Raw genomic sequence first — 21,192 nt, 5'->3', positions numbered from 1 at the left:
AAGCTCCAGTTTATTTTTATTTTGGTCTAATGCATCATATTCTCACCAGCTGGCCATCATACTGAATCTTAAGAGTAATATTAGTAAAACTAAAATAACTTCTAAATGTACTTAGCGTAATGACGGTATATATATATATATATATATATATATATATATATATATATATATATATATATATATATATATATATATATATATATATATATATTTAAATCAGCGTTGCATCAGGTGGGGAGTTTTTCTCCCACGCCTCGTCTCACAATGCCCACAGTGACCGAGGTTTCTATTATTATTATAAGAGAAAGAATGCGTCAGGAAACCCTGTTTTGTTAATGTGTGTGTGTGTGTGTGTGTGTGTGTGTGTGTGTGTGTGTGTGTGTGTGTGTGTGTGTGTGTGTCTACAGCTAACGGGGCATCAATTATTCAGCTGGCGGTGGAAGTGGGCGACCGGCTGTGCTGGAGGATGGCCCGCTGGAGGGGGGGCCTGCTGGCCCAACTGGTCCAACTGGTCCAACTGGTCCAACTGGTCCAACTGGTTCTGCTGGTCCTGCTGGACCCGCGTCCCGCGGCGGCGGGGCGATCGCTCCACCACCACGGCGGCGGCGGCATTAGCCAGAGGCGCCCCACCCGGGACCAGCGGGCGCTCCAGAACATCACGCTGGCCGTCATCCTGCCGCGCAGCAACACGGACTACCCGTGGGCGTGGCCCCGCATCGGCCCCGCCCTGCGCCGGGCCGTGGACGCCGTCAACGCCGACCCAGCCCTGCTGCCCAGCCACCACCTCACCTACGCCTTCAGGGACAGCGAGGACAAGGGCGGCATCTGCTCCGAGTCCGTGGCGCCGCTCATGGCCGTGGACCTGAAGCTGGCCTACGACCCGTGGGCCTTCATCGGGCCCGGCTGCTCCTACACCTCGTCGCCCGTCGGCCTCTTCACCACCCACTGGGACGTCCCCATGGTGACGGCGGGCGCCCCGGCCGTGGCCTTCTACGGCGGGGTCTACCCGTCCATCACCAACACGGGCCCCACCCACAAGAAGCTGGGCCGGTTCGCCCTGCGCATCTGCGAGCACTTCGGCTGGCGGGAGCACGCCATGCTGATGTTCAGCGACAACAAGGTGGACGACCGGCCGTGCTACTTCGCCGTGGAGGGCCTGGACACGGAGCTGAAGAGCAACAACATCACCATCGCGCACCGCGTGTTCGAGGAGAACGAGCTGCCCGTCAACTACTCCCAGATCCTCTCCGACATCCAGAGCGACGGGCGAGGTGAGTCGGCCGACGTCCTCGTGCATCTGGTCTGTTCAGGGCCGCATATTCAGGCCCTGCACATATTCCAGCTGACTTCCTGTTTGGCAGGAAGTACAGGGTTCTAGCGGTCATGGAAAACCTGGAGAAGTCATGGAATTTTAAATGGTTATTTCCAGGCCTGGAAAAGTCCTTGAAAAAAATCAAACCCCAAAAAGTTTTGGAAAAGTCATGTAAATGTGTTCATGTCGTTCATTTACGCTGAGTTTGAAATAATTAGCAGGCATAGGCTCTCATACTCGTGGCGCAAATTATTCATGCTGCGAGAACCTCTTAACGTTCTGCCGTCCCGCGGGCGTCCTTTACATTCTATTGTTCACTGTGCCTCTTCTAGTTCGGTACGAGTGCCATATGTTTCTGGAAACCTACGATTCTTGTGATTCCAGCTGTGCATTCCGTTTCAAACACACAAACGATAGCAAAATCCAGGCAACTCACCAATGACGCCTCATATTAATCCATAAATCCATAACATGCCAACAAACACGGCGTTGTTACGTCATAAAGGTCCAATAAAAATAAATCCCATAAAAGATTTAGTCCCAAACACGTGATTACATCCATAAATATCCACCAACTGGCGTTGCATCATTTCATATCAGCTGGAAGATATGAAAGAATGTATTTTTGTTTTTAGAAGAAAAGCAAGTTTGCATGAGAGGACAGAGGACAACGGCGCATCAAAAATGTCCGCTGAAATCGACTCTTTCTATTGGATCCCCAATTGAACCAATAGGAGCTTCATGTCCTGACTGACAGGCTACATTACCCAACCAGAAGCTACGTTGGAGTTCAGGCTCAGCCTCTCACGTCTCACGGCATTTCATACAGCCAATGAAATTGCCTAAAAAACGGGTCTAAACAAGAGTGAGAGAACAAGAGAGCCTTCAATTTGATGAGAAGAGACAGCTGCTCACAGAGCCTCAGTCTGTCATTGAATTAGCATGAACATGCATTTATACTTCATTTTCTCTGTGTCAGCAATACTGGTAGTAAATATGAATAGTACCTCTATAAGTTTGCAAGTCTATAAGCCTTTTTAATAGGTATATATAATATACATCATGCATATTTTCAGTCTCAAAATGAAAAAAGCCTAGACATTTCATTTCATTTCATTTGTCGGGTTTAGCGGTGAAGGTTTGTCGGGTTTAGCGGTGAGGACGCTGAAATATGACTCGTATATACCGTAAAAATGAAGCAGGGTTTTTATTCATGAATTATTTTGTAGTTTTTTAACTGAAAGCGACAGTTTTTTTCTCACTTTTGCGTCTACCAATCATGAAATATGACTCGTATATACCGTAAAAATGAAGCAGGGTTTTTATTCATGAATTATTTTGTAGTTTTTTAACTGAAAGCGACAGTTTTTTTCTCACTTTTGCGTCTACCAATCACGTCGCGAGGAACCTGGTTGCTGTTATAATATATATTTGTATTATATCAAGTTATTCATAAGGAGGCTTCCCGGTCTTTCAACCTTGACAAAAGCTGTTCTTACCTTTCACAATAAAAGCCCTGGACATATCATGTTTGCAGGCGTCCATTTTGCTTTTTTGTGTGTTTTTTTGTGCTTGAAGACCTCAGAAGTCGTCCTCTAAAGGGATCCGGTCTCTTAGCAACCTGAAACCTGGACCAGCGGGTTCCCGTCTCTTGTGTTCGTGCAGACGGGCCGCAGAGACAGCCGGGTTCATAATTATGTTCACAAAGCTCAGCTCTCGTGACATATTTCAATGCAGCAACACGCACAAGAGCAGAGCTCGTGTCTTTGAACGCACCACGCTCTCCTCCTTCTCCTCCTCCTCCTCCTCCTCCTCCTCCTCCTCCTTCTTCTTCTTCTTCTTCTTCTTCTTCTTCTTTTTCTTCTTCTTCTTCTTCTTCTTCTTCTTCTTCTTCTTCTTCACCTCCTTCTCCTCCTCCTCCTTCTTCTCCTCCTCCTCTTCTCCCCCACACAGCGATCATTAACTTGTTATTTCTGTTCTTTACGTAACAGAAACAATCCGTCATCTAATAAATGAAATAAAGTTCCTGAAAAGCTGACGTTTGGAAATAATCCCACAAGCTCGTTACTCTTTATCTTTATAGCATCCAGAGTGTTGTGTAATAAAACTTTATCTACACACACACACACACACACACACACACACACACACACACACACACACACACACACACACACTGAAGCTGCATACATTCTTCTCCTCCTCTCTCCTTTAAACCTGAGATTAAACAGAGTTAATTATTCCTTAATATTCTCATCACACGGTCCGTGAGCTTTTCCGCATCAGATTCTGATTAAAAACTTCCTGGAAGAACTGTTCTGATTGCAAAAGAGCAGATTTAATGTTTTATGTTTTAATAATCAAATACTATCAAAAAGGTCTGTTTCTCTCATTCTCTTCCTCCTCACTGAGACAGAGGACTGAACACGTTTTGGGTTTTGGACCGTTAGCGTTAACGTTTCATTTTATTAACCTGCAGATGCACTCGTAATCAAAGTCACCCTCATTTGCATTGAAATCATTCCAAATTCAACCTAAATGTCAAAAATCTGAAAACGCTTTGAATGAGATGTAAAAACGTGATATGTATTGAGATTTATTCAGCAGGATTACGTGTGACACGCGAAGAGAAGCAAAGCTGCCGCTCACGTCTGCAGCCAGAGAATGAAAGTGCAGCTGAAGGCGTTCCAACCAGAGAAGCAGAACTCTGCTGATTAAACGCATCCCTGAAGTTTGGTAATGGAGTCGTAAAGCTCCCTCTGTCGCGGTGAACAAACAGCAGCGGTTCCCACACAGCCTCCTGCTCATTAACAGAGGTCAGGGACCTGAGGCCTTGTATGGGAACCAGAGGCCTATCGGATCTGTAGGTATTTCCTGCCAAACAGTCGCAGGCTAATTTTACCTTGTGGTTTCTGCCATTTGTCTCCTTCATCAAACATGCAGTGACTCTAAAAGCTGCTGAGGACTCTAGGAAACGTCAACAAGTACTTTGTGTTCAGGAGGTCATGATTCATTCCCTTCTCCTTGAGTCAATGGACCAGAGGAACCTTTACATTGTTCCAGCCTCCATCTTCTCACAAGAACTAAGAACAACGTAGTTCTTAGACGTTTGTAGTTCTTAGAACGTTTGTAGTTCTTAGGTTGACGTCTTAGCTCCTTTTTCAAGACCTGAGAGTGACAGCTCGCTACGAAAACAATGGAAGAAATGGACAATGGTGAAGTCCAGAAGTTAACTTGTTCATGAGCACACACTGAGCCAAAGAACGAGGGAGCGTTAAAAAAGAGACTCCAAACTAACTAGCTAGCTCCTCTTTGGAGTTAGCTCACCAGCTAACCCGGTAGCACACAGTCTAACCCAGTAGCACAACGTCTAACCCAGTAGCACACAGTCTAACCCAGTAGCACAACGTCTAACCCAGTAGCACACAGTCTAACCCAGTAGCACACAGTCTAACCCAGTGGCACAAATACTAACCCAGTAGCACACAGTAGCACAGAGTCTAACTCAGTAGCACACAGTCTAGCCCAGTAGCACACAGTCTAGCCCAGTAGCACAAAGACTAACCCAGTAGCACACAGTAGCACAGAGTCTAACTCAGTAGCACACAGTCTAGCCCAGTAGCACACAGTCTAGCCCAGTAGCACACAGTAGCACAGAGTCTAACCCAGTAGCACACAGTCTAACCCAGTAGCACACAGTAGCACACAGTCTAACCCAGTAGCACACAGTCTAACCCAGTAGCACACAGTCTAACCCAGTAGCACACAGTAGCACACAGTCTAACCCAGTAGCACACAGTCTAACCCAGTAGCACACAATAGCACACAGTCTAACCCAGTAGCACACAGTCTAACCCAGTAGCACACAGTAGCACACAGTCTAACCCAGTAGCACACAGTCTAACCCAGTAGCACACAGTAGCACACAGTCTAACCCAGTAGCACAAATAATAACCCAGTAGCACACAGTAGCACACAGTCTAACCCAGTAGCACAAAGACTAACCCAGTAGCACACAGTAGCACAAAGTCTAACTCAGTAGCACACAGTCTAACCCAGTAGCACACAGTCTAACCCAGTAGCACAACGTCTAACCCAGTAGCACCCAGTAGCACACAGTCTAACCCAGTAGCACACAGTCTAACCCAGTAGCACACAGTAGCACACAGTCTAACCCAGTAGCACACAGTCTAACCCAGTAGCACACAGTAGCACACAGTCTAACCCAGTAGCACACAGTCTAACTCAGTAGCACACAGTCTAACCCAGTAGCACACAGTCTAACCCGTATGCAGCAGTAAAGTACATCTTCCTGTAACTTTATCACTTGGCTCTTAAATGTGATTTTTAACATCCAGTGAAATATTGATGTACTGATTCAGCAGCTGGGAAAGACACCAGTCTGACCAGTCCGACCAGTCTGAAGCTCTCTGAGTGTCCGAGGAGTCGAGAGGCTTTAACAAACCGACCAATCGGGGCGAGGGAGACCTCCACCTCTCAGCACTGGATGGTTCTCACTGAAGGAAATAATCACTATTATTAAAGAATATCTAAACCGGAAAACTAACCAACACTAAAAATAAGCTGTAATTGGTGGGATTCACATGACATGAGATGCTGTTCTTGTGTTCTCATGAATAAATAACCGGAGCCAGTTGTGGGTCTGTCTGCGCTCCTGGGAGTCGTGTAGTTGTGTAAGTGAGCAGCGGTAATTGACAGGAAATGGTTTTAGTGTTCATCTACGTAAATAACATCCAGAACATCTGGAGCTGACCTCATCACCTCCTAATGACCATTTACCAGCATGTATACAATGTGTAGTACTGTGTAGTACTGTGTAGTACTGGGTAGTACTGGGTAGTACTGTTTTGTACTGTGTTGTGTTTTATTTATATAACACATAGTGCCTTATTTTTCTAACATTGGAAACACTTCCGATTCGATGGATAAAGGAATGGATGGATGAAGGAATGGATGGATGGATGGACGAATGGATGGATGGATGCATGGATAAATATATGGATGAATGGATGGATGAATGGATGGATAAATGGATGTATGGATGAATGGATAGATGAATGGATGGATGGATGTATAGATGGATGGATGGATGTATAGATGGATCGATGGATGGATGAATGGATGAGTGTATAGATGAGTGGATGGATGGATGAATGTATAGATGGATGAATGGATGAATGTATAGATGGATGGATGGCCATATGGTTGTGTAATCTCTGTGAATCTGTTCCTCCCCGGTAACGATTACATAAGGTAATCCGCGGCTGAAGACCTCAGCGATCGCTGATGAAGAAGCTTTGTCTGAAGACTCTTTGCCTGAAGACTCTTTGCGTGAAGACTCTTTGCGTGAAGACGCTTTGTCTGAAGACTCTTTGCGTGAAGACACTTTGCCTGAAGACTCTTTGCGTGAAGACACTTTGCCTGAAGACTCTTTGCGTGAAGACTCTTTGCGTGAAGACGCTTTGTCTGAAGACTCTTTGTCTGAAGACTCTTTGCGTGAAGACTCTTTGCGTGAAGACTCTTTGCGTGAAGACTCTTTGCGTGAAGACACTTTGTCTGAAGACGCTTTGTCTGAAGACTCTTTGTCTGAAGACTCTTTGTCTGAAGACGCTTTGTCTGAAGACTCTTTGTCTGAAGACTCTTTGCGTGAAGACGCTTTGTCTGAAGACGCTTTGTCTGAAGACTCTTTGTCTGAAGACGCTTTGTCTGAAGACTCTTTGTCTGAAGACTCTTTGCGTGAAGACGCTTTGTCTGAAGACTCTTTGTCTGAAGACTCTTTGCGTGAAGACTCTTTGCGTGAAGACACTTTGTCTGAAGACGCTTTGTCTGAAGACTCTTTGCGTGAAGACTCTTTGCGTGAAGACGCTTTGCGTGAAGACTCTTTGTCTGAAGACTCTTTGCGTGAAGACTCTTTGCGTGAAGACGCTTTGCGTGAAGACGCTTTGCGTGAAGACGCTTTGCGTGAAGACTCTTTGTCTGAAGACACTTTGCGTGAAGAAGCTTTGCGTGAAGACTCTTTGCGTGAAGACTCTTTGCGTGAAGACTCTTTGCGTGAAGACGCTTTGCGTGAAGAAGCTTTGCGTGAAGACGCTTTGCGTGAAGACTCTGATGGAGGCGTCGCATCACAGCGAGGACAAAAGAAGACGAGCGACGCCAGAAGCCTCCGGAGTGATCAGCCTTGATTGAGCATTCATCAAACTGTTTTGTGTCCTGAAGGGCGAAAAGGAACAGAAAACCTTGATTACCTCTTGAGCTGTGATATATGTCACAGAGTGATCATGCAGACGGAGACGTGGCTCATACATTCTAACATCGCCTCTGGAGGAGCTCAGATGACATGAAGATACCATTAAAGGCCAAAGAGGACACTGAGCTGAGAGACAAAGAAAGGTTATAACCTTGTGGACAGTAGTCGAGTCAGTCGTAGTAGAGTCAGTAGTAGAGTCAGTAGTAGTAGAGTCAGTAGTAGTAGAGTCAGTAGTAGAGTCAGTAGTAGTAGAGTCAGTAGTAGAGTCAGTAGTAGTAGAGTCAGTAGTAGAGTCAGTAGTAGAGTCAGTAGTAGAGTCAGTAGTAGTAGAGTCAGTAGTAGAGTCAGTAGTTGTAGAGTCAATAGTAGAGTCAGTAGTTGTAGAGTCAGTAGTAGAGTCAGTAGTAGAGTCAGTAGTAGAGTCAGTAGTAGTAGAGTCAGTAGTAGAGTCAGTAGTTGTAGAGTCAATAGTAGAGTCAGTAGTTGTAGAGTCAGTAGTAGAGTCAGTAGTAGAGTCAGTAGTAGAGTCAGTAGTAGTAGAGTCAGTAGTAGAGTCAGTAGTTGTAGAGTCAATAGTAGAGTCAGTAGTTGTAGAGTCAGTAGTAGAGTCAGTAGTAGAGTCAGTAGTAGAGTCAGTAGTAGTAGAGTCAGTAGTAGAGTCAGTAGTTGTAGAGTCAATAGTAGAGTCAGTAGTTGTAGAGTCAGTAGTAGAGTCAGTAGTAGAGTCAGTAGTAGAGTCAGTAGTTGTAGAGTCAATAGTAGAGTCAGTAGTTGTAGAGTCAGTAGTAGAGTCAGTGGTAGAGTCAGTAGTAGAGTTAGTAGTAGATTTAGTAGTAGAGTCAGTAGTAGAGTTAGTAGTAGAGTCAGTAGTTGTAGAGTCAGTAGTAGATTTAGTAGTAGAGTCAGTAGTAGAGTCAGTAGTAGAGTCAGTAGTAGAGTTAGTAGTAGATTTAGTAGTAGAGTCAGTAGTAGAGTCAGTAGTAGAGTCAGTAGTAGAGTCAGTAGTAGAGTTAGTAGTAGAGTCAGTAGTAGAGTCAGTAGTAGTAGATTTAGTAGTAGATTTAGTAGTAGAGTCAGTAGTAGAGTCAGTAGTAGAGTCAGTAGTAGAGTTAGTAGTAGAGTCAGTAGTTGTAGAGTCAGTAGTAGTAGAGTCAGTAGTAGAGTCAGTAGTAGTAGAGTCAGTAGTAGAGTCAGTAGTTGTAGAGTCAGTAGTAGAGTCAGTAGTAGAGTCAGTAGTAGAGTCAGTAGTAGTAGAGTCAGTAGTAGTAGAGTAAGATTATATTCAGTAAGATTATATTTTTTTGTGAACTCTCCATTTTCTTTTCACTGTGCTCTCTTCGTTCTCTCTCCTTCTGATACTAATTATCAGTCCAGAGCAAAGGGAGGGAGGGAGGGAGGAAGGGAGTGAGGGAGGGAGACATGAGAACGAGAGGAGGTGAAGGAGGAAAAACAAAGCTCGTCAAAGAGTCGGTCGTTGCTAACGGAGGAAGCGCCTAATGTTTCTTCTTCTCTTCTTCTTCCTCTTCTTGTTCTTCTTCTCCTTCTTCCTCTTCTTCTTGAAAATAAAAATAATATAAATAACCAAGGTGTTATGAGAACAGAGTCCGTACAGAATCTTCCTTTGGGGAACAAGAACGTGTTCTGACTGTTTTCTCCTCATTTCTCTGCTCGATGCTTTGGAAGAGTTAGAAACGTCTCGTATCGGATCACAGAATGAAACGGTCGACTCACTTCATCCTGTCACTGAACAAATCAGATTCACAGGAAATATAAGGAACAGTTGGTGGAATGAATAAAACACGGCCGCCTCAGTATTTATGAATTCCTACGTCCCTGAAGCCGTCACACCCTCTGTGACCTCGTCCTCCCGCACAGGAGCGGTGATGTCATCCGGGCAGTCGATCATCCTGAACAGATTTACCCAGGAGGCCGTGCTTCGGCCCCCTTTTCCTCTTCCTGTCGCGGTTCCCGTCCATCTGGCAGCAGTTAAACATTAACACGCTGGAGCCCGGGAGCCTGGAGGAGCCGGAGCGGCGGCATCGAACCGGGAGCCCGGAGACGGCGGCGCTCGAGTCGGCTCGTTTGAAACTGACGTGTAGTTTAAGTTATTTAATTTCCCTTGTTTATATTGTTCTCTTCTTGTTTTTAAAGAAATATTCAACTTCTTTGGGAAATCGTTAAACTGACTTTGTTGTGTTCTGACGAACTGCAAAGCTGCAGATGCAGAGCAATCTCGTCTTTATGAGATGTGTTTCTCCAGAGAGCCGTGAGGAGGTCAAGTTAAATTACTGGTGTAAAAGTCCACTGAAAGCTGCATTGACTGGTGTTCTGCCCACTGGCACTGACACATCATCACCTGCTAGCAGCGGTGGGCGTCAGGGCCTGTAAGCCTTCTCTGCTGGCCTAAACAGAATCACAAAGTTATAGCTGTTTTATCATTTAATTGTTTTTCACAAATACACTACGTGTATTATAATAATTGTTCCCTATTATCTTATTTCCTCATTGCACAGCTCCTGTCTTCCTCTGTTGCTCTGCTTCAGCCTGCAGCAGTGCAGCTGGTTTGAAGGAGAGTTTCATCCAATCAGATTGTTTCTCTCCTGTGTCTCTATAGAGGCAAAGCAGTTTAAGCCTTTGCAGGTTAAAGTACACGGAGAGTGGACGCTGTGGTTGATTGTCATGGACTTCAACCTATCAGATCTTTAGTTTGACAAGCTGGGCGTATTCTTTGACGTGCAGCGCCTTCGAGGTGGCGTGGACGTGTGATTGGTCAGTGGCCCAGCGTGACTTCTGTCAATGAAAGAAGCTTCTACCTAAAAGCCTCCATGAGGTCTTCTCTGTTGTTGTCTCTCTAAACAGAAAACAGATCTTAGCTCAACATTGAGCATTAATTGAGAGCTGTATCAAATCTACAACCATGTTTATAAAGATGTGTAGAGGAAAGCAGCTCACTGCTCCACTAACACTGACACAACCTGATCTCACACATCTCACTCAAACTGTCTCACAGGTTGAACGTTGTTGTTTTTAGCATGAAAATATATTCAGTGCAAAACAGGTTATTTGAGCCACAATAGGTAATTATTTTGCCAAATATTAGTTATGTTTTGCACAGATAGAACTTTATTTGCATTGTTCTAACAAAGTGATTGACATGTTATTAGTTTCTGTCTGATGGAGCGATCTGGTTTACTTGAAAGGGATTTACATTTTCTTTATTCTATTATTTGAGAAAGCACAGATGGAGGAGTCACAAAAGGTTGGACCATTTTGTTACAATGTTGGTGGGGCGCGAACATTGTTCTTCCTCCAAAGTGGGGCGTGACAGAACAAGTTGAGAACCACTGATGCAACACAACCACATTCTCTAACACCACAATGCAACAAAGTGATGCAAAGAGACCCTTGTACTTTCTGCAGACTTGAACTTGTACAGTATTTGTACTTCTTCTATGACTTAAGTCAAAGTTCTCTCTGCTGTGTGTCTGAAGGACAGAACGCCTCCATCACAGCTGATTGTTAGAGAGTGTGTGTGTGGTGAGAGCTGTAGTGATTACAGCATGAGGAGGAGGAGGAGAAGGAAGAGGTGTTCCAGCTCGGCGGGTCGCCTCTTCGGCGTCGACCTCCCGCTCTGATTAGGCCGAGGAAGGGAAGAGGAAGAGGAAGCTGACAGCCTCCTCTTCCTCTTCCTCATTAAAGAGCCGAGAGGGAGCAGCAGCCAGCGGGGCGTCGGCCTCGTCGACACGGAACAAGCAGAACCAATCAGGAGGTGTGTGTGTGTGTGTGTGTGTGTGTGTGTGTGTGTGTGTGTGTGTGTGTGTGTGTGTGTGTGTATATGTTCACTGTTTATTCTGACTCTGTTCCAGCTGTGTCAGCAGTGGAGCATCATGACCACTTCCTGTTTTGTCAGCAGCCCCTAATGGACCGGCCTCCGTTCTATAAGGTCCCACTAACACAGCCACCTGGTGCCGCTCAGAACCGCTCAGAACCGCTCAGAACCGGAGCATAATAAGTAATCATTCAACCAATGTAACGTACGAGTAGATCTACTGGAACATGTACGCTGATGAGTCCGTTTTCTTCGATCAAGCTAAAACATTTTCAATTTCATCTTCATGATATTTATCTTTATCGACTTAGATAACTATCATCATGAATATTACAAAAATTATATGAATGATTCTGTTCTGAGTATTTTCCAGACGCCCTGGAGGTTATTCATGCTCCAGGCAACACAATACCGACTGCTGTGATCCTCGTAGCTGTGAGTGTTGTAAATAACGAGGCGACATTGAACTCCCCGCCTGAATGGAGGTCCTGCGGTTCTGTCAGATGTTCAGAATCCTTTCTCTTTGGTCGTTTCCCTTCTGGTGAATGCAAACGAAGGTACGGATGATTGGGGCTTTCTGTCCGTCACCGTGGCAACGCGCCAGCAAAAGGTCAGACGCGGTGATATTTCTCGTGACCTTTACTTTGGCGGGACGAAGTAGGAAGATTTATTCAAACGATTGATTCTCTTGCTGGAGGTTTCTTTGGGAGACGTGTTGAATGTAAACAGCTGATCGATAATCAATGATCTGGTGTTGAAACGCCTCGACGCTTACTGCTGTTTTATAACATCGGTTTCTCACACTTAATGGACCCATGTTGGTCTTTTTCATTTTCATTTCCATCTTTCCATCATGTGGTCAGACTCTCATCATAACTCCAGTCCAGTGGAGAGTTCATAGCTCCTTTATTTATATTTTTAATTGTGTTTCATTGACGGTTCCCTAATTTTTCACCGGATTTTGAGCCTTTTTTCAGGATCCCCCCCATGATACCTGTTTATGGTTTTATGAGAAGTTCTATGGCATAAAATAAAAGAAGAGTACTTCATCTTGCCTTGTATTGTTGTATTTTAATATATCTTTATGAGAAGTATATTTTCTCAGGTGCATTATATCGGGTGAAATATACCCAGCGCTAGTGATGGGTAACTGTTTTTAACGTCAGTGTTCTAGGGGTAAAACTAAACTAAAAGCTGATGAAGGCGTTACTCCTGAGAAGAAGGAGAGATGAAGGAGAGGAGATCATCCTCTTCCTCTTTCCTGCCTCACCTTTGCGTTTGTTCTCCGTCACCTGAAGGCTCCGCTCTGTGGTTCTTATTAATCTCGTCTCTCCGGGTTTCTGCAGCCGGAGGTTCATGAAGAGCTGTTCTCTTCACTGTGGAGGATTACAGCGTGTGGCCTTCAGGGACCTGGTGGTTCTGATGTTCTGTGTTAAAACACACACAGAACCCTTTCATGTCCACAGCTGAAAGGGGAAAGTGGAAGCTGCTCCCATGTGTGTGAGTCAGGAAGTGTGCAGGGGTCAGAGGTCGGGTGGCGGCGGCAGGACGTCCTGCTTTTCAAGGTCGTGTCTCTGACCTTTGGGACTGGGTTCACCTGACACCAAAAGAGCCTCTATCAGCTGACTGCAGCTGTGACGGCGTGGAGGAGTTTGAGGTGAGCAGGAAGGCGCTCTGCTCACGTCCTCATCGTCACGGCTCTCAAAGTCAACGTGTCCTGCTTCCGGAAAGACTTATTTCAGTGAAATATGAAATGAATAAACTGAGTATTTCATCATCTTTATTAAACTTCTGAGCCCCAGAGCCCAACCCGTCCAATAGGGCTTCTGGTGAGATGCAGCAACAACAAGAGGCTCATCCTGGCCTTACAGGTCAATATAAGTAAATGTTTCATGTTTATGACACTATTCCACAATAAATATGAACATAAACCATAAGTATGACTCAAAGGGACTCAACAGTGACTTGGGAAAACACTCAGAGTTTTTAAAGTATGACTTTTCATATTGATAGCATGAAGCTACACATGGTTACCATACAGTTGGAATCCTTAGAACTACTGAATCCACCAATAAACCGGCTGAGAAAACAACCTTCACCAAGATACACACAACACTGAAACAAATGAAAATTAAATGAAATATGAAATATGATTAATCATCCTTGTTTGGACTCCTTAGCTTCCTGAAGACCGTTCAGGGACCAGGGAGGGAGTGGGAATGTTCGCTCGAAAATCCTGAAGTACAAAAACTATTAAAAATACTTCAGATACTATCAAAGCCAATTCAGCATTCTTAATATAATTACGGTAAGAAAAAACTGTGTTTAGTTGATATTTAACCATCTTTATTACACATTACTAAGTATTCAACCATCTTTATTACACATTACTAAGTATTTAACCATCTTTATTACACATTACTAAGTATTTAACCATCTTTATTACACATTACTAAGTATTCAACCATCTTTATTACACATTACTAAGTATTTAACCATCTTTGTTACACATTACTAAGTATTTAACCATCTTTATTACATATAACTAAGTATTTAACGATCTTTATGACACATAACTAAGTATTTAACCATCTTTATTACACATAACTAAGTATTTAACCATCTTTATTACACATTACTAAGTATTTAACCATCTTTATTACACATTACTAAGTATTTAACCATCTTTATGACACATTACTAAGTATTTAACCATCTTTATTACACATTACTAAGTATTTAACCATCTTTATTACACATTACTAAGTATTTAACCATCTTTATGACACATTACTAAGTAGCTCAAGTGAGAGTCAGAAGGTGCAGAGAGAGTATTTTTAGCTCGGTGTCAATCAGAAGAAAGCTGTCCGCCCCGTGGTTTCACCTTTCACTTCCTGCACAGAGGTATTAAAGCCTACACAATAGGGTTGGTGGGACGGGAACGCCGGGCCGGTGGAATGTCATCGCGTCTCCGGAGGCTTCCTGCCGCTCCGACACGGAGACGCTGCCGAGGCCGAGGCAGGCCGAGCGGCCCAGGAAGCAGAAGTGGAGGCGCTCAGGGCTGGAGCGGGGCTCTCCATCGACAGGCTGTCGGTGCAGATGGAGGCGGTAGAACACCTACAACACCCAGAATGCACTGGGCTTGTTGAGGTCAAAGACGCTCTGTTTCAGGAGGAAAAAGCAGTTCTCAGCGTCCACTAGATTGTTGAAGTGGACGAACACGTTGTGGCGTCACTCGTTGGTTTGTGGACAAATATTCATTAGTCTTGAATCCAGCAATCTGGCTGTCGCCATCTTGGTTTTGGTGCAACCAGTGAACAGGAAGTGACCATTTAAGGACTGAGGAGGAGTAACGTAGAGACGCCGTATACGTCTCTGGTGTCGACCTGTCAATCACCTAGTAGCCCCGCCCTAAAGCGTCCCCGCTTTATGGTCTGTTTGACTCTAAATGACCATAATTTACTAAATGAACATCATGCTGTATTGAAGAAGACTTGAAACTAGAGATTGAGACATAAACTCATGTTTACAATGTTTACTGAGGGAATATATCAAGATAAGTAGAGTATTGCTTCCTCCTCTCAGTGCAAAAGATCATCAGCATCCATTCACAAACCAAGCAATCCTCAGTCTGGATGCAGAAAAGACATCTCGAGGACCAGCTGCTCTGTTGTGTTGTGGGTCGCGTACAGATGTCTGCTCTATTTTTCTTTTATAACACGACTTCTTTCAATCTAGAGGAAAGAAAACATTTATTTTACTTCTTTGTCTGTTTGCATCTGTAGATTTCTCCTCAATTCATCAAAAGTCACCATTGCATAATGCCTCATTTTGCATATTCATACATATTATTTTATAAAACTTGTAATGCAATAAATGCTCCTATTAATGTCAGTAATCAACTAGTGAAGTTTCATGTTGATATCTATGAGTGAAATTTTTACCCTAATCACCTGCAGTGAATTTAGAATGTTGAAATGCTTTGCTAGAAACGCGTCGCTAGAAACACGTCCCTAGAAACACGTCGCTAGAAATGCTTTGCTAGAAATGCTTTGCTAGAAATGCTTTGCTAGAAACACGTCGCTAGAAACACGTCCCTAGAAACACGTCCCTAGAAACACGTCGCTAGAAATGCTTTGCTAGAAATGCTTTGCTAGAAATGCTTTGCTAGAAATGCTTTGCTAGAAACACGTCGCTAGAAACACGTCGCTAGAAATGCTTTGCTAGAAATGCTTTGCTAGAAATGCTTTGCTAGAAACACGTCGCTAGAAATGCTTTGCTAGAAACGCGTCGCTAGAAACACATCGCTAGAAACGCTTTGCTAGAAACACGTCGCTAGAAACACATCGGTAGAAACGCTTTGCTAGAAACGCTTTGCTAGAAACACATCGCTAGAAACGCTTTGCTAGAAAAATGTCACTAGAAACACATTGCTAGAAACACGTCGCTAGAAACACGTCGCTAGAAACACGTCGCTAGAAACGCTTTGCTAGAAACACGTCGCTAGAAACACGTCGCTAGAAACACGTCGCTAGAAACATGTCGCTAGAAACGCTTTGCTAGAAACACGTCGCTAGAAACGCTTTGCTAGAAACGCTTTGCTAGAAACGCTTTGCTAGAAACGCGTTGCGAGAAACACGTCGCTAGAAACACATCGCTAGAAACACTTTGCTAGAATCGCTTTGCTAGAGACGCTTTGCTAGAAACATGTTGCTAGAAACACGTCGCAAGAAACATGTTGCTAGAAACGCTTTGCTAAAAAAAGGTCGCTAGAAACATGTTGCTAGAAACGATTTGCTAAAAACAGGTCGCTAGAAACATGTTGCTAGAAACGCTTTGCTAGAAACACGTCGCCAGAAACACGTCGCTAGAAACATGTCGCTAGAAACATGTCGCTAGAAACATGTCGCTAGAAACGCTTTGCTAGAAACACGTCGCTAGAAACGCTTTGCTAGAAACGCTTTGCTAGAAACGCGTTGCTAGAAACACGTTGCTAGAATCACGTCGCTAGAAACGCTTTGCTAGAAACGTGTTGCTAGAAACACGTTACTAGAATCACGTCGCTAGAAACGCTTTGCTAGAAACATTTTGCCAGAGACGCTTTGCTAGAAACATGTTGCTAGAGACGCTTTGCTAGAAACCTGTTGCTAGAAACACGTCGCTAGAAACATGTTGCTAGAAACGCTTTGCTAGAAACGCGTTGCTAGAAACACGTTGCTAGAATCATGTCGCTAGAAACACGTCGCTAGAAACGCTTTGCTAGAAACGCGTTGCTAGAAACACGTTGCTAGAATCACGTCGCTAGAAACGCTTTGCTAGAAACGTTTTGCTAGAGACGCTTTGCTAGAAACATGTTGCTAGAGACGCTTTGCTAGAAACATGTTGCTAGAATCACGTTGCTAGAATCACGTCGCTAGAAACGCTTTGCTAGAAACATTTTGCTAGAGACGCTTTGCTAGAAACATGTTGCTAGAGACGCTTTGCTAGAAACATGTTGCTAGAAACACGTCGCTATAAACATGTTGCTAGAAACATGTTGCTAGAAACATGTTGCTAGAAACATGTTGCTAGAAACGCTTTCCTAAAAACAGGTCGCTAGAAACATGTTGCTAGAAACGCTTTGCGAGAAACATGTTGCTATAAACATGTTGCTATAAACATGTTGCTAAAGACGCTTTGCTAGAAACATGTTGCTAAAAACAGGTCGCTAGAATCATGTTGCTAGAAACGCTTTGCGAGAAACATGTTGCTAGAAACATGTTGCTAGAAACGCTTTGCTAGAAACACGTTGCTAGAAACACGTTGCTAGAAACACGTTGTTAGAAACGCATTGCTAGAAACACTTTGCTAGAAACACGTTGCTAGAAACACGTCGCTTGAAACACGTTGCTTGAAACACTGATAGCGTGTGTCAATTATTGGATGCCTGGTGTAGCCTCCGAAAGAACTCAGTTCAACAACTTCTCTCATTCTCTAAATTTATTCACTAAATGATCACAAGTAAAGTAATAGGCGCTGCAGTTGCAAAAGCAGTGAGTGGAACAGCAACACGCAGGTTGGGCAGAACAACTGCCCCCCAAACGGAAGTGTTGCCTTTCATACACAGGTTATCGTCACAGGTTGGTCTCGCCTCAGCCTCACATCTGATTCGCTCTATCCTGACAAGAGGAGGAGAATCATGTTCTCAACTTTTCTCACAAGACTGGAACACAACAACCAGTCTGCCTCCATAATGTCAACATACTGTTGTATTTAATACACATGAAGAGTAATGGTGAATATCTGCAGAATATAATAATATAATATAACATTTATATTATCAACACGTCGTTAGAAACACGTCGCTAAAAACACGTTGCTAAAAACGCTTCGCTAGAATCACGTCGTTGTTTTCCCACGACATTTGTCTCCGTTGTATTTTCTGCAACTATGCCAACCAATCTACTTCCTGTTCACGCCCCGAGTGCGTGAGCGGTCACGTGACACACCAGTCGCCTCACGATGTCAGCGTCGGTCCATCGGAATAACAAACGTCTCCCTTCTTTCCCCGCAGTGATGTTTGTCTGCTGCTCGCCCGACATCTTCAGGAAGCTGATGGTTGAGTTCCGGCGGGCCGACCTCCCCCACGAGCAGTACGTCTTCTTCTACATCGACGTGTTCGGCGACAGTCTGAACTCCCGCCGCGGGCAGCCGTGGGCGCGCGGGGACGAGGACGACGCCGTCGCCAGGGAGGCCTTCCAGGTGCTTATTAAATATGCCCACGAGTCCGTCTACAGTTTTATGGAGCTTTGAATACTTGAGCTTTTCAAGTCAGGTTTAGCTCAATATCACACAGGAAATATACTTTAGAGAGATCACCTCTGACCTCTTTGTTTCTGACACTTTCCCGTCATAGATCATATTATTCACTATATATTTTTTAAGGAGACACACAGGTGAAAAGGGTCAACAAATGTAATATATATATAAATCAAATAATAATGTAGAGGAAACGTCCCCAGTTAACTACTCACTTTAAGAAGTGTTATGATTTGCTATGCAGATGAGTCATGATGGGATAACTTGGGATAACTTCCAGAACATGATTCTGAGTGTTGGATAAATCCAGGTTCAAAATTCTTGTTTATTTTTGTTGACACATTAGAGTCACAGGTTTTTACAGAGGGAGTTATGATATCTCCTTGTATAACTCCAGAAACCCGACTTTAAAATAAATAAACAAACGTAGTATAAATGAGGCTGTACATGTCATGTGAACAAACCTCTCTGCATCAACCCTCAGAATATATGTAGGAATGGAAGTGTAAATGGTGAATTTAATTAAGAGAAATCTACGGACGTAAACAGACAAAGAAGTTAAATGAATGTTTTATTTCCTCGAGAATGATAGAAGACGAGTTATGGAAGAAAAATAGAACAAAAGCATTATAAAACTACATGTTTCCCTCAGAGAGTCTCAGAGTCTCTCAGCAGCATTAGACACAGTTTGGTGTCTTTGAGGCGGCAGCAACAGGGTTAATGACAGCCGACGAGCTGCAGAGGAAACGTGCTTCACAGCTGGAGTCCAGTGACGTGGACCGCTCTGCCGCCAGAGAGCCGCTCTGCCGCCAGAGAGCCGCTCTGCCGCCAGAGAGCCGCCCTGCCGCCAGAGAGCCGCTCTGCCGCCAGAGAGCCGCTCTGCCGCCAGAGAGCCGCCCTGCCGCCAGACACCAGAGAGCCGCTCTGCCGCCAGAGAGCCGCTCTGCCGCCAGACACCAGAGAGCCGCCCTGCCGCCAGAGAGCCGCTCTGCCGCCAGACACCAGAGAGCCGCCCTGCCGCCAGAGAGCCGCTCTGCCGCCAGACACCAGAGAGCCGCCCTGCCGCCAGAGAGCCGCTCTGCCGCCAGACACCAGAGAGACGCTCTGCCGCCAGACACCAGAGAGACGCTCTGCCGCCAGAGAGACGCTCTGCCGCCAGACACCAGAGAGACGCTCTGCCGCCAGACACCAGAGAGACGCTCTGCCACCAGAGAGCCGCTCTGCCACCAGACACCAGAGAGCCGCCAGACACCAGAGAGCCGCTCTGCCACCAGAGAGCCGCTCTGCCAGACCCGAGGGTTCATTCCAGTTGCGACACAACCAGAGAGCTGATTAGTGACTGCTGATAGAGAAGTGCTGCCGCCTCCAGCAGCACTTCTCTCTGATAATCCATACAAGTGAGCTCAGATAAGAGGTTCCCTTCGTGGTTGTGGTTTGTTTACTAAATGAATAGTTCATGTTAAAATCCCTATTTACCTGTTGAGTGGTTTTACAAAAAGGCTTCAGAAACAGGAAGTCCTAAAACTCTTAGCGACCTAATCAAATATTTAACTGGATATTCAACCATTGTTTCTTTACAGGTTTATATGAAGGTAATAAAGTAGTTCACGAACATGAGATATGAGTTTACAGATCATTACAATCCCTCCTTGACATTGTGGAGGTTTATGATGTTTTGTCGGTTTTGTCTTGATCTTGATCTTCTCGGTTCGTCCTTTGGTTTTTATGAGAATAAAGAGATGGAGACATACACTCAGGTTTACAATGTTTACTTAGGGAATAAATCAAGAGAAGTAGAGTCATTTATATATACTTCTATACAACCAGAGGAGTCACCCCCTGGTGGTCAGGAGAGAGAATGCAGCTTTAACACATGAAGCACAGACTTCACCAAAGGTTGCCTGCTGATCACTTAACGTCGGTTTATTTTAACCTCGGCCAAGTTATGAAAACATAATTAAACCTTAATCACCAAATCAGGAGACCACTTAATGACTAACTCAAACAAAACAGGATTTAGAAGATGCTTTTCTCTTTCAGAGTCGGTGTCTGATGCTGCGTCTTCCTTTTGTTTGCTTGAAACTGGCCTTTCATGTTTCTACTTTGATCACATAAAAAATAATAAAGATGGAATGGTTGTTCTTCTACACACTGAAACACAAGCACTCAACCTTTAAACACAATGAGTCAGACAGCACTGATTGCATTTAATCAAAGCCTTGAGAGAAGATCCCTCTAGACATTGTTCTCGATACAAACGAACATCACATTGAACGGGTCAGAATTTCAAAATGTTCATCACATCCACTTTGAGTCGCAGATACAGTTTGTGCATTCAAGTTGTAATCTGCTGTCACAGATCCTGTGTTCAGTCAGACGTTTGCGTCGCTAGAAACCCGTCGCTAGAAACCCGTCGCTAGAAACCCCGTCGCTAGAAACCCGTCGCTAGAAACCCCGTCGCTAGAAACCCGTCGCTAGAAAACCGTTGCTAGAAACACGTTGCTAGAAACACTTTGCTAGAAACGCTCTGCTAGAAAACCGTCGCTAGAAAACTGTCGCTAGAAAACTGTCGCTAGAAAACTGTCGCTAGAAAACTGTCGCTAGAAAACCGTGGCTAGAAACGCGTGGCTAGAAACGCGTGGCTAGAAACGCTTTGCTAGAAAAACGTCTCTAGAAAAATGACGCTAGAAACACGTCGCTAGGAACACGCTGCTAGGAACGCCCCGCTAAGAAACGCACCGCTAAGAAACGCTTTGCTAGGAACGCGTCGCTAGGAACGCGTCGCTAGGAACGCGTCGCTAGAAACACGCTGCTAGGAACGCCCCGCTAAGAAACGCACCGCTAAGAAACGCTTTGCTAGGAACGCGTCGCTAGGAACACGTCGCTAGGAACGCTTCGCTAGGAACGCGTCGCTAGGAACGCTTCGCTAGGAACGCGTCGCTAGGACCGCTTCGCTAGGAACGCGTCGCTAGGACCGCTTTGCTA

General features: G+C 44.6%; 1 protein-coding gene across 1 annotated transcript in view; it reads left to right on the top strand.

Annotated features, from left to right (window-relative positions):
• Positions 1–466: 466 nt before the first annotated feature.
• Positions 467–21,192, top strand: part of LOC306744713 (atrial natriuretic peptide receptor 1-like) — a gene marked incomplete at its 5' end in the record, with an annotated part of 56,476 nt that continues 35,750 nt past the window's right edge. Inside the window, 2 exons of the mRNA XM_079227395.1 lie at positions 467–1,271; positions 17,963–18,150. Coding sequence (XP_079083521.1) covers positions 467–1,271; positions 17,963–18,150 — 993 coding nt within the window. The remainder of the gene's footprint in view (positions 1,272–17,962; positions 18,151–21,192) is intronic.

This window comes from Taurulus bubalis (genome assembly GCF_910589615.1).
Source record: "Taurulus bubalis genome assembly, chromosome: 12".
Taxonomy (NCBI): Eukaryota; Metazoa; Chordata; class Actinopteri; order Perciformes; family Cottidae; genus Taurulus; species Taurulus bubalis.
Note: the sequence above shows the minus strand (reverse complement) of the source record. Positions and strands in the feature narration are given on the sequence as shown.